At 37.5% G+C, this 14,468-nt stretch overlaps 1 protein-coding gene across 2 annotated transcripts in view; it reads right to left on the bottom strand.

Moving 5' to 3' along the window:
• Positions 1 to 14,468, bottom strand: part of Rims2 (regulating synaptic membrane exocytosis 2) — a 411,096-nt gene that overhangs the window by 113,101 nt on the left and 283,527 nt on the right. For both annotated transcript variants that reach the window (XM_042055663.1, XM_042055664.1), the window contains one exon: positions 8,387 to 8,487. In XM_042055663.1, the coding sequence (XP_041911597.1) occupies positions 8,387 to 8,487 (101 nt within the window). The remainder of the gene's footprint in view (positions 1 to 8,386; positions 8,488 to 14,468) is intronic.

Raw genomic sequence — 14,468 nt, 5'->3', positions numbered from 1 at the left:
TCACCAGCTCAGTTTTATGGTGTGTGTGCGTGCGTGCATGTGTGTGTTGTATCTGTACAGTTTACATATATATCTAAACTATGTGTAAACAAGCATTTCTAGCTAACTATACTAGCATATTGACATTTGAAATAAAATTGAAGGATATCCAGCTCAACAGAGAACATGAAGGAGATACACTAATTTGACCAGACTGGAAAAATACAAGAACATTCAAATAAGCTTTTAGGTTTCTCAAAAAACTATAATTTTTTTTTACATTTTCTCCTTTCTTATTTTTATGTTTGCCTTAAAGATGATTTTTATCTATCTGCTCTGGGCTTGATGGAAATGGCCATTCTTCTTCTTAGTGTCTCTTCGTCACCATCACCACCAGTGCTAGTGTCATCTCATGGCCAATAATGCTGGTGCGCACATCCCCATTGTAACAGCTCTCTGTGCACACAGACTTAACTGGGAAAACAACTCTGTGCAGTAGTCTAGGAAACTCCCCTCGGCTGTGCAGGGACGGAGGGAGACTCTGAAGTTTACCATGGAGTTCTCTTTAACCGGCTGAGGGTGATGCTCCCAAACTGTCCACACATCTGTATTTCTGTACACAGCTCCGAATGTGGCTGTTGTTCTGAATACTGTAGACACTGGTGACGCACGGGAACAGAAGTGGATGCGTGCCCAAGGACTTCCTCGCCCTCAGTGACGTACCAGTACCTTCCACCACTTATTTCAAAGGTAATAGGAAAATGATACAAATACATAGAGAAAATGTTTAGTTAGCTGAAAACTCTGATCTGATGGATGTTGAAGATAAATGGAAACAATCCCTTCAAAAAGATTATTTTAAAAAACTAAGAAAAGGAAAAATAAGATAAAAAGATTTTCAAAGTATGATTGAATCCTTTGTCTTCCCAATGTATGACTGTCCTTTAGGTCACTTTTCTTTTTCTTTCTTTCTTTTTAAAGACAGACTTTTAAAAAATATTTATTTATTTATTATGTACACAATATTCTGTCTGTGTGTATGCCTGCAGGCCAGAAGAGGGCACCAGACCCCATTACGGATGGTTGTCAGCCACCATGTGGTTGCTGGGAATTGAACTCAGGACCTTTGGAAGAGCAGGCAATGCTCTTAACCTCTGAGCCATCTCTCCAGCCCCTTAGGTCACTTTTCAAATTTAACAATGGGAGTGCACGCTTTCTTTATTGGGCTTAAAGGGGTGGCTATGTAGATATTTTGCATGCTCAGAACAGTTCTGTATATGCTGCCATTAGTATTCCTGACTGGCCTGTAAATCCTCGTCCGAGCTTTCTTCATACATATACTTGTAAAGGACTAACCACAGAGCAGAGTGCGGGAGGGCACAGGGGTGATGGCGGCTGGCGAGGGTGGAGGAACAGAGAGAAAGCAATCTCTTCCATGCACACGGTACCTCCTGACACTTCCTCTGCTTGGTAGTCTACAAAAAGGCAGCATTCATGACTCAGCACACTGGCTTTCCCAGAGGCTGGCGGCTGGCTGGGCAGAAAGAACTCGTCCAAGGAGCATCGCTTACCTGTGTGCCTCCCTACAGCCCAAAGCAGTCCTGCTGGTTTCTGGAGGTATGTTGGGATTTTTGCCATAGAATCTGTTCAATGCAGGGTTTTATTAAAATAAACACAATAACAGAAAAAATTGACAAAGGCAAATAGAAGTTTTCAGAAATTTAGGGGTGGCCTTTTGCCGGGCCTCAGGCTGGAGTAGGGCCGCGAGGAACTGTAAAAATGTGAGCCCTACTTTTGCTTAAGACTGGCTTACTGGAAGGTAGAGAAGCTCATTACTTCATATGGGACGTCATGCGGGAGTCCTGAGGAACTGGGCTGAGAGGCGTTACTGATGCCTGCTCCCATGGGCACCCGACTGTCAGGGTTCTTGAGAACTGGTGTGTCACAGCTCCCTCTCCAGTAGAAGTAAAGCCTGGCTCAGACTCACTGCATGGCTTGTTGTATAACATCAGATACTCAAACTTTCTACTGAAGAAAAAGATTCCCCCAGCACCGTACTTCAGTCAGTGCTCTAAAACTCATACAGAAATTCATTGTTCTATTTCTAAATCATACCTAAAATTCATGCGTTTTATACATCTTAATAATCTATATAAGGCTACTTAATCTGTATTTTACATTTTGCCTTATGTAAGTCTAATCTATCAGCTTTCAGTTTATTTATGAGTCTCAGAATTAACAAGTATTTGAAATGTGCACTGTTAATCATAGGGACATTATATGGATGGAATGTCAACTTTGGCAGTATAATTTCTTACTTCAGAATTTTGTTTATAAATACTAATCACGTGTTAAAGCTGTTTTTTTTTATAATTTGGATGTCATTTCAAGGTTCATGAATTCTCACACTTTATATTATTTTCCTTTTATATTTTGGTTGACTGAACCTACTATAGAATGGAGGAAACACTTAAGGGTATTTGTGCTACCCTAGATCCCTCCATTAGCTCTGTTATTTTTTTGAATTTTATTTGGATCTATCACTTCCTTTGCATCGCCTATGATTATATTTAATTACGTCACTATTAGTAGAAAACCAATACCACCCGTGTCGTTACTGGGCACTAAGTGCAAAGCACATCTTTTCCTATAGCTACCATCACACTGGCCCATGAAGTTTCCTCCCAACACTATGAACAGATAAAGAAACGGAGGATAAAGGGCCAAAGCCGCCCAAGCCACCCAGGGGAGTCTGCTTGGCTCCATGCTGTACTTCAGAATTGCTGCCCCAGTGGGACTATGCTAAACTGTCAAGAATTTATGCATAAACACTCATGATGTGGGATTCCCCTCTATATGCTGTGAATACCATTGGTTAATAAAAAAAACTGTCTTAGGCCAGTGCAGGGCAGAGTATAGGTGGGCGGGGAAAAGAAAACTCAATGCTGGGAGAAAGAAGGCAGAGTCAGGAGAAGCCATGGAGCCTCTGCTAGAGGCAGACACCATGGAACCTTGCCGGTAGGCCACGAGCCTTGTGGTGAAATATAAATTTCTGGAAATGGGTTAATACTAAATGTAAGAGCTAGCTAGAAATACACTTAAGTGACTTCCCAAGCAGTGATTTAAATAATATAGTTACTGTGTGATTATTTGGGGAGTCTGGGCAGCTGGGAAACAAACAAGCGGCCTCCCACAGCACACTTGTGGTCACTCCTAACACACCCGTGTGGCAGCACTCCTAACAAGCTTCAGCTGATCTCCTCTATTAGTTGTGATAAAATATAATAGTTAAATTAATTGTGACAATTTTGAAAATTGTCTAAAATATCTGCATCTATGGCTCCATTAACTTTAATTTTAATTGTACTTAAAATTAAATATGTACCTGTACTGGTATCCACATTTTATTTAAATGGATTTAACTGGAATATGTTACTCATGTTTATGAGATGTGTGAACAACTGTTTGTCAAAGTAGAAACTTAAGGGCACATGACGAGACATATGTAGGCAGTGGCTGACAGTGGGCTGTGCATGAGTGAAGGAGGGACCGTCCTGTCTTCCGCAGCATTGTTTCTGCTTCTAGAAAACCAACTCACTGAACTCGATGAATAGAACAGTTTTTGAAATTATAGGTTAAGTGCATTATAGGTTTTTGGTCTATATTTGAATATACTGCAACAATTTATGAGTTATATTGCTTTTTAACTGTGTGTAGTAAAATCACAAAATTACAATGTAGCAACTATAATAGAAGATAACATCATGTTGATAATGGATAATTTTTTCCATAAAATGTCCTCTAAAAAAGGACATTATTATAGAGAAAAATCTTTGAGGTTCATTATAAGTCTGTGCTAATGAGTTGTATGCTATTATTTGTAAAATAATAAAACGAATCTTTTATTGAATTGTTATGAAAATGATCCAAAATGCCAAATAATACTCCATGTTATTTAATATTTAATTATGAATGATTATGCTAATTTATCACTATGTAAGTCACAGATCAACTATCATTTGTGCTGCTAAGTTACATAGACAGATTACATGTTTCTGTACCAAAGAAGAGAACATAAATTTTGAAGATGAAAAATAAGTTAATCAATAAATCACTGCCAATAATAGAAGGAATGAATCACATTCAAGATGGGAGAAAATTCAAAGCATGACCAGTGCATTGACTGGAATATCATATTCTTCTTTGAGGAAAAATGAGAAAATCCGATTAAATAGAAATCACATGTACATATTCCTTTATAGTCTTATTAAAAATACCACCTGCTTCCGGTTTCTGAGAATACGAAAAATGTTTCTAGAAAGACTTTGGCTTAGCAGGATGCTTTGAAAGAGAATCACTAAGGAGGGTTTGTTACTATTATGGGTTTATTAAGAGTTATTTAGAATTATCCACACAGAAGACTTGAGAAATCCTGAAAGGGGTAACAAAGTAGATTCTAGGGATTTTAAAAACTAGACTAATATTTAATACGATTCGACACAGAACTTCATAATACCGTCACCAACACTCCAGCATTATAGCTAAAAGGGTAGCATGTGCTTTATACGTGTAAAGCTTTCAGCTCCATGCCGGTTATCCAAAAACTGACAAACTGGGTGAGCTATAAGGAACATTCCCATGACCAGTGGGTGACTGAGGCTCGCATGCCTGGCCTCCCTGTGCGCTCCAATGCTGCTCACCTAAGCTATGTTATACACGACATAACCCAACTTCTGTTTTGTAAGCTATTTCCTCATCTCTCTAAATTTACAGTCATAATTTTTTAATATTTCAAAATAGTAAATTATCTAACCTTTCTTTATTTCTATCAGTAGATATCCCTGCTTTCTATATTTTGCAACAGGCTAACAAAGTTTCTATTATTTTATAAGTCAAAAATCTAACTTTATATAGTTTCTAACAATCGATTACCTTACAATACTTTATAGTAGGTCCTTTATTAGATTAGAATTTTGGGGGTACAGATAAAACATATTGAAATACATAATCTAATAGTTGCTTTTGCCAAGTGGCTCAAAAAAATCAAAATTGGTAAGTAAAGACTAGAGGTGTGAGTGCCTCTTGTTCAAAAGAAGACATGATTCTTAATATTTTGATCTAAAAACTATTAATATGGAAACTAAAAGTAACCTAATCTTTACTGAAAAAGGATAATCTGTAATTTTTTTGACCTTTAATAAAGAAAGGTTAACCCAGAGATGACTGGGGACAGGGTGCCGAGGTTAACCCAGAGATGACTGGGGACAGGCAGCAAGGTTAACCTAGAGGTCACTGGGGACAGGGCACCAAGCAGGACAGTTCCACACTAGGAAGCAAGTGCAGTTGTCCCTGAGTGACGGGATGATATTTTAGAGTGAGCTGAGTACAAAATCCTAGCAGCAAAGGAATGCTCTGGTAGATTAGTCAAACAAAAGTAAGATAATTTACTCTAAAAATAAAGAAAACAATTTTTAATATTAATTCATCTCTAGCTTCTAGCCAACTACTTCCATTATAAAAACTAAATTTCAGAATCACTTCCCACGAGAGCAACAGGTTTAAACTCTAGTCTATGTCTAGATCATCTGACGGAGAGTCCTCAGGCTGAAGGACAAAGAGCATTTCACTTCTAAAATGTGCTGTGGAGGTCCGTGCCCTGGGATTACACTTTGAAAACTATGACATTATCTTTCTCAGTATAACTAGTTCTATATTAGTACTCCAGCTTTTTCCAAACCTAAAATGTTTAGTGTCAAAGGTGATAAAAATTTGGAACTTTAAGCATTTAAGTGGTGAGGACTTCAAATTTATGTCTTGGGGAACAAAAATTCTTAGCCATACCTATAGCATCTTTTTGTTCCAAGAATCTGAAATAAACTTGTCACGTATTTCAGATAAGAACCCGCTACAAGCTGCAGCATTATACAGTAATTCCTCAGCTGTCTTTTCACCAGTGACTGACTCATCAGAGCCAGGAGACCTGGCAGAGGTTAAACCATAATTCAAGGAAATTTTGGCGTTATTGCTTCGTAAATAAAATGGCTATTTTTTGCTGTAGATTTTTGTTGTAGCTGACTCCCCTTCTGTTACATATTTGGGAATTAATTCTCACAGTTCAGAACTGTCTCCTATGCCTTTGGGGCTTACTTCCCTTAGCTACCCTTAAATAAAAACAGTTTCTCACTGCCTGGTCTCCATTCCTCTCTCCTAGGTAAAAGCAGAGCTCTGCCTTCCTGCAATTACCTTTATAAGCGGGCATTTGGTCAGTGTTTAGGTCCAAGGCAAGATCATTCCATTTAAGATACTCACAGACATCCAAGGACATAGAATTACTACTTGCCCAAGCTGCTGTCCTGGTCTGAACTCACTTATAGACAAGGAACACAGTGACTCTAAACTAATCTTCATTAAACGATTCCTAACTCCTTATGCTTACTTTCACCTCCCTTTTCTTGATGATTTTAGTTCAGGAAATTTACTGGTTGTGTTTCACGCTCAAGGACAGCAGAAGAGATCAGACTCACTTCCTGCTGGAGCCACAGACCCACAACCACCACCATCAGAGTGGCTGATAACAGCACACCCTGGAACTGACAGTTCAGAGACCGGGGTCTTTTGTTTCTACAGCTTAGAGCAGTAAGTGTCAACTCCAGACCTAGGCCCACAGGTCTGGAGCAGAGGGTGACGGTGCTCATCAGATCAGGAGCCCGACTGTTTACGTACGTTGCCTGGTTACTAGGTATCCTCTGTGCTTGTCGGGAGAAAAGAAGAGGCACGCTGATTTAAATACAACCTGTGCCCTATTAATAATTTCACTGAATCTAAACCTTTTAGCTCTTTTATCTAAAAACTGTAAAATAATGCACTAACCTTCCCTTCTATAAACCCCTGATGATTTATTTCCTTTCTTAAGTAACTTTCTTCATTAAGGAGTTCACCAGACATGCACCAGCCACTCCCACTTTTGAGTGTGTGTGTGTGTGTGTGTGTGTGTGTGTGTGTGTGTGTGTGTGTGAAAACCGTTATCTGATTTTCTTTTATGGGGGGAAAAAGAATTCCAAATTCCAGCCCTCAGAGCTGGAGGGCTGGGGAATTGCTGAGTTTTAAGGGTATATATTACCAGGAACGTTTGTAACAAAAGGAAGAATAAAGAAACATGGACAGACAGATTCTGTTATGAGTAGATTTCTTAACTCCGAGACTTTCCACCTCTTTGCTTATTGTGGTGTCTTTGACTGGACCCTGAGAGGGGTTTCTTGAGAGCTGGACTCTTAGGGACCCTGCTAAGAACCATTGCTACTGCTTCTAGAGAACTTGTTTGCTTGCTTATTTATTTATTCATTTATTTATTTACTGTTCATTGTTTTGAAACAAGGTCTCACTGTGTAGCCTTGGCTAGCCTGGAACTCAATTTATAGACCAGGCTGGCTCACATACATCCAACTCACAAAAATCAGCCTGCCTCTGCCTCCGCAGTGCTGGTATTAGGACTTATTTCTTACTACATGAGTGGTGCATCTCCTTCAACCAATGGTACTTTTGCCTTGCTTGCCTTTGCTCGCTTCCTTGATTCATTTATTTGCTGTTTGTTTACAAACAGAACAAATGATTGTGTCAAGAGCATCCTACAGTGTAGGCCAGTGTTCTACCATTCGGGGTAGCACCACCCCCTCTAGCCCCACCCCCCTCTGCCTGCCTGTCAGCCTGTGGCACTTGGTTATCAACTTAACATCTCCAGCTACTTTCCCTTACTTTGTCCTGGCTTTTGTTTTTTATGACACTCTTTTCTAAAATGATGATATTGAGAATATGATATATAATAATTATAGTGAACAGGAAACTCGTGTTATACAAAATATGATTCTAAAATTTCTTTGAAAATATAAAGGTTATGAAAAGCAAGATAAATAACATTTTTAATTTTCTTCCTGGCTAGACCTCTTATCTCAACTTATACCCAGAAGGTAATTTAAAAATATACTTGCTAAAACACCTTTTGAACCTCCTATGCATATGGATGCTCCAATAACTCAGTAATAAACCCAATTTAACTAAAATACCAAAGTAGTAAAAGAGAAAATATGTGTTAAAAAAAACCACACAGACACACACACTACAGGATGATAATGGAAGACTTCCCTGAACGGTTTTGAAGGGATACAAATTTTATAAAATTAAAAAATCTAAAAGCTTTGATCTTTAGATATTTTCCTTTATGTGTTATATAATAATGTAGTTCTAATATCCCTAAGAGCTGGTACACAAAAACATTATACACGTTAGCACTTCATAACACTGGGCCATTGCACATATGTTTGTGTCTGACCCATCTAGGCAGTGGGTAGAGGACTCTAGCAGCTTCATAGGATTGACTAGTTTACAACTTTTAAAAAGAAAATTGTCTTGCCTTCGAATGGAAATCTTGCTCCAGTCTGGGATCTGATCCGGCTACCTGTTTGTATTTGTTAATTTTCATTTGACGATTTCTCTCCTCTATATCCATAGCACCTATCAAGTAGAAAAAAACCCATAAAATTAATTTTCAGTTCTTACTTCCGAATCCTAATCAGGGTGTATAAAAGAAGGAACGTGAGGCTGGTATGCTATATCCACTCAACGTAGCAGATATAAATTAAATGTAGTATTGGCTTTATTTTAAGTTAAACTATGCATTTTGGTAAATAAAAGCATGACTACTAAACATAATAACTTCAACCTGAATAAAGTATACTTGCATTAGAAGAGAAAAAAACTAGATAAAATACACTGGTACACATCTGTTGAAAAGGATATATTTGGTAGTACATATTTTTGGCACAAGAACTTTGGCTCTCAATCCACCATGTAAATCTAATTGGTTTGCAGTTGGTTTCTAACTATTTCCCACATGCAATTTCAACCTGAACTTCTAAACTACTGCTATAAAATCAGGCTTTGAGTTCAAGCAAGTTCTCTTAGAATAAACCATAAATCTAGTTATCAGGAACTTTTGAATTTGAAATTTCTATAATTAAAATTTAAAAATAAGTTTATGGAATGCACTTTTGATGACATCATGCTGGTAAATATACAAAATACTTCTGAAAACAACTAAAATAGAATATAAAAACTGAGAAAAAAGAATGATAAGCCTATTATAAAAGTAGATCAGTGTTTTCAGTAACGGTTACTATGTCAAAATCAATCAATTTTAGATAGGTTTGTAAACTCCGATTGGAATTTAAAACCAAATCCATTTAGCTAACCCTAAAAATATATAAGGAACATATTAAAAGTATGATTTCCTTAAAGAGAATTCATGGGAAGATCATTTTTTCAAAACTATATACATTGAAAAACACAGAAGCAGAAAATGAATTGAATGAGTTCAACTGGCGGCTATAGCAACACACTGTCATGTAAATTTATAAGCGCTATGCATGTAGACAGGAGTGTAAACACACAAATAACATACATAACCTTTTCAAGATCACAACATTAAAGCTGAAGTAAAGAGAGCTAGACAAGGATGTACCCGTGAAAATAAGCATCTAATACTTACCTGATCTAAAAGAATAATAATATCAATGGGATTGGAAATGTAGCAACAGTGTTAGCAGTTATAGAATCCTCTCCTCAGCCAGTGCTGTAATTCATTTTAAAACACTACTTCTGCTCTGCAGTAATTTCATTATATACCAGGTAAGTCTTGCTAATAAATTTTAAGTGGAGAACTGATTAAATAAGATAAAAGCGAACACAATTTTCCAGAAGGATTAACAAAATATTGGGCAAAAGTATGCATAAAGAATGAAATGATATGACCTCCAAATATGCCATCAAATTTCTGCAGTGTGATGAGACAGGTTTAGGTCAACCATAGACTTCTGTCCCAGACTTCCAAGTGATGGAGTTACCTCTATTTTTATGCCATCAAACGTAAATCAATTCTTCAGTAAGTAACCAATAAACTATTAAGATGGTCATATTTTAATAACAGTATAACTGACTCCATATTAAATTTAGGATTGCAGATAAACTGAATAATATATTAAAACACGAATACCTGTGACATGAAATATAGTCAAGTATAATACCTATTATTCCGTTAAATTACCCCTGCGAAATTGTCTGTGCTCTGATATAAAACAAATTTGTTTTCCAACAGCAAAAGAATTTTAAAAATTAGCCCTATATGAGAAAAAAATTATGTATAGTGAAAATGTGTTTTGCTTGGAAAGATTCTTTAAAAAATTGTTCATTTTGCTATCACAATTGAAAAATAGAATGTTAAATACAAATAATACCAACTGACAAGACAATGTAAGCACACGTAGATGTAGTTATAACACACACACACATAAACATAAGAATTTCCGAATACTTAGATTTTTTGGTGTGGAGATGTCTATGGCAGCTACACTTAGTTCCTTCTGAATACTAGGAAGTCAAGTGACAGCAGGAAGGAATGGCAGACTTTTCGTATAAAAGAGCCAATACTAGTATACACTGTAGGTGGTTGTGTGTACGCGCGTGTGTGCGTGCGTGCACGTGTGTGTGTGCATGTGGTCCTGTAGTGGAGTGCTCGATTGTGTGAGTGCATGAGCGCATGTGCATGTCTGGATCCCAGGACCAGCTCTAGGGGCTCTGTACTCCCTGCGCGTTTGGGACAGGGTCTCTCATGGGCCTGAGCTCATCCTTTGTGTTAGGTGCCAGGCCAGTGAGGCCCAAGGCTCTGCCTGTCTGTAACTGCTCATTGAGAGGGGACATAAGCACAGGGCACCGTTCCTGGCTTTTGTCCTTTTACTGGGTGACAGGGATGGAACTCAGAGTCTCGTGCCCTCAGAGCAAGCAGTTTACTGAATGAGTTAGCTCCTTAGTCCTACATTGCAGATTCTTTTGATTTGGCTTGTAGCCAAACTTTAACTTGGCTGCAAGTCTGCCACGACACAGTAAAAGCAGCCACGGGCAATATTTACACAAATGACCACGGCTGTGTTCCTGTACAAACACACAGTGAGCAATACTAGATGTAGGGAAATAAAAGCATTTCCTCTAAAATGCTTCTGTCTAAAGACAGAAGAAGAGTGTCCATTCTCATTATTTCTAGCCAACACGTCAAATAAACACCAATGAAATATTAACCAGAAAATTAGGTGAGAGAAAGAAACAGAAGAACACAGTAAAAAGAGGAAGCCAAGTCATCCTTATTTGTTGATGGTATGATGTAAAACCCCTCAAGACTCCATCAGGACTCTCAGAATTATAAACAAAACCAGCAAAGCAACAGGAAACAAAATCAACATGAAAATTAATAGAGTTTCTATACAACAACTAATTTATAATAGCATCAAAAGATTAAAATGAAATATGTAGGAATGAAAATATCAAGGAAATGAAGGGTTGCTACAATCTAGAATATGAAAAAAACTTTCCTTGTTTATGTATTGAGAGAATTAATACTATTAAAATAGCCATAACATCAAAAGAACCCTGCAAATTAAATGCAATCCCCAAGAAAATACCAGTGGAGTCCTCATAGAACTAGAAAGCAAACAAGCAAGCAAGCAAACAAACAACCCAATTCAACTATAAGCGAAACAAACCTCAAAATTATCAAAGCTATCATGAGCAAGAAAACCAATGGTGAATGACTTCAAGATGCACTCATGGGCAATAGAGATAGCATCACTATTTGATAAAGACAGACAGGGAAACCATGGAATAGAACACTCAGAACCAAATCAATGCAGTAGCAGCTGATTCTTGACAAGATCCCCAAACACACATCAGACAAACAAACAATGCTGAGCAAACTGGACATCACATGGAGATTGAAACCAAACCCATACCTCTCCAATTTTATAAATATCAGCTGAAAACGCATCACGGACCTTTATGAAAGACTTGAAACTAATAGTTGAAAAAAAAAACAAGAGAACTCGTCAAGATTATAGCAAGGATTTCCTGAATAGGACTCCAATATCCTAGGGAACAAAAGCAAGAATTTAAATATTGAATCATATAAACTTCCAAACTTCTTTACAGCAAAGGCAACAATCAACAGAATGAATGGACAACTTAAAGAACAAGAGATAAGTCCTTGCCAGATATTCATCTAACATGATTAACATACAGAATACACAAAGAAATCAATAAACATCCTTAAAGATTTATTTCTAATCATGTGTATATCTGTGTGCACGTCTGCGCATGTGAGCGCCCTGGGACGCTAGAAGTGAGCATCAGATCCCCTGGAGTTGGAGTTACAACTAACTGGTTGTGGGTTCTGTAAAGTGGAATCTGATTACCTCTGAGCTGCTGAGTAATCAATCAAAAACGGGAAAATGATCTAAACAAACATTTTTCCAAAAAGGACAAATGAAAAAGCAAAAATAAAGTATGTTGCTAAGAAATAAATGAAAAATACTTATACTTTAGCTGCCAGAGAATTGCAAATCATAATGACATTGAAATTCTTTTTCAAAACAGCGAGAATGGCTGTCCTTTACATTAATAATATTATTATTATTTTAGGGAGGGGGTAAGAAATGTTGGTGAAACACAGAGAGAAAGGAACCCTCATACATAATTGGTGGGAAAGTGAGTTAACACTACCACTAGGAAAGCAGTATAAAAGTTACTTTAAAAAACAAAACAACAAAAACCTCAAGAGAACTGGAATATGATTCAATTACACTACTGGTGGGTATTTGGTTGAAGGGAATGAGGCTCATAAATAAAGTTTGTTGTGTTCCATTAGTCAAATTGTGAATGGCAACTTGTCAACAAATGAAAAATAAATAAAAACTTGGCACATATACATAACAGCATAGAGTTAGCTAAAGAGAAATGAAATCATGTCCTCTGTAGGAAATGGATGGGAGGAGGCTATGTCAGTAAAATATATAATCCAGACGCCAGGAAAACAAGTCAAATATATAATCCAGACACCAGGAAAACAAGTAAAATATATAATCCAGACGCCAGGAAAACAAGTAAAATATACAATCCAGACGCCAGGAAAACAAGTAAAATATATAATCCAGACACCAGGAAAACAAGTAAAATATATAATCCAGACACCAGGAAAACAAGTAAAATATACAATCCAGACACCAGGAAAACAAGTAAAATATATAATCCAGACACCAGGAAAACAAGCATCACATTTCTTTCATAATGAAGCTTAAAGAAAAACAAAATTTAAAAAATACAAAAAGATGATTCTAAAAAGAGGGTCTATAATGGAAGGAGGAAGAAATTAGAGGGAGTGGGGAGGGACCGGATAATACAAGGGGTGGATGGGAGTGAACACATGATCAAAGTCCAGTATTCCACATATGGAAGCCATGGGTAAAATGAACTAACCTGCATAACTAACAACATTTACGACTTTAAAAAAGCTTTCATTTATAAAACAAGTATGGTACAAGATTTAGGTCATATTGGTTTAATTTTACATGCAAAAAGGTCTTCTTCATTAGTAATGATCAAAAAATTACATCGGATCTGAGCTGGAAAGATAGCTTGGATAAATGCTGGACTTACAAGCAAGTAGACCTGAGTTCAATGCACAGAATTCAACTCATAAAGAAATCCATGCATGGTGGTGTACACTGACAATTCCCATGTTGGCACCTTGGACTCAATGGCCAGCCAGCCTAACTTAGTAAGTTCCAGGCCAATAAGAAACATTGCATCAAAAAAAATGAAGGGAATGCAGCTGAACAGTGACAGCCAAGGTTACCTCTGGTCTCCACACAGATGCACACATATGCATGTGAGCACACATGCATACACACAAAATATATGAATAGATTCATGTATCATTATTTGTATTTAACAGGCCACTACAAGTGCTAAGAATAATACTAATCCTCATTTGTTATATTTAACTATATCGACCAGTTTTTCAATCTCCAGGCTAGCTCTTTCTCTCCAAATAATCACCACTTATAGAATGTACCCAAGAGGATTCACTGATTCTAGCCAAAACAATTAATCTCAATGGATCACATTAGTTAACATGCTTGAATTAATAACCACCCAACGGTAACTTTGAAATCTTCTAGAATAAACCGTAGGACAAATGAACACCATACCATAATCAATATGCCTTATACGAAGTCTCAGAGAGGAAGAACCACGAATAAACTCACCATAAAGAGGTCCCACTGGTAGGTTTCAAACTCTGGACAGAGGGCTAAGGTGATTATTCTCCCTGCAGCCCTCCTGGCTGGCATACCCAGTCCCCTACCCCCAATTTCTCCAGTCCAAGGGCTGCCCTGCCTTTCCCTATATAATCCAACTATTTTGGTTACCTGGACTCTACTCTCTTTGGGTCTCCAGGCTGCTGCACCTGGTTCCCTTCTCTTCCCCTGTCCTCAGATGGCTCAGGGTCATGTCCACTTTCTTTTAGATGTTCCTGTCTCTGCTTATCTCCCTTTGATCTATAATAAACTTTCTCTTCCACCATACCTAGGTATGATCATGTCCTTTCCTTTCTT

This window comes from Arvicola amphibius, chromosome 9, assembly GCF_903992535.2.
Source record: "Arvicola amphibius chromosome 9, mArvAmp1.2, whole genome shotgun sequence".
NCBI lineage: Eukaryota > Metazoa > Chordata > Mammalia > Rodentia > Cricetidae > Arvicola > Arvicola amphibius.
This window is presented reverse-complemented; position numbering and strand designations above follow the sequence as displayed.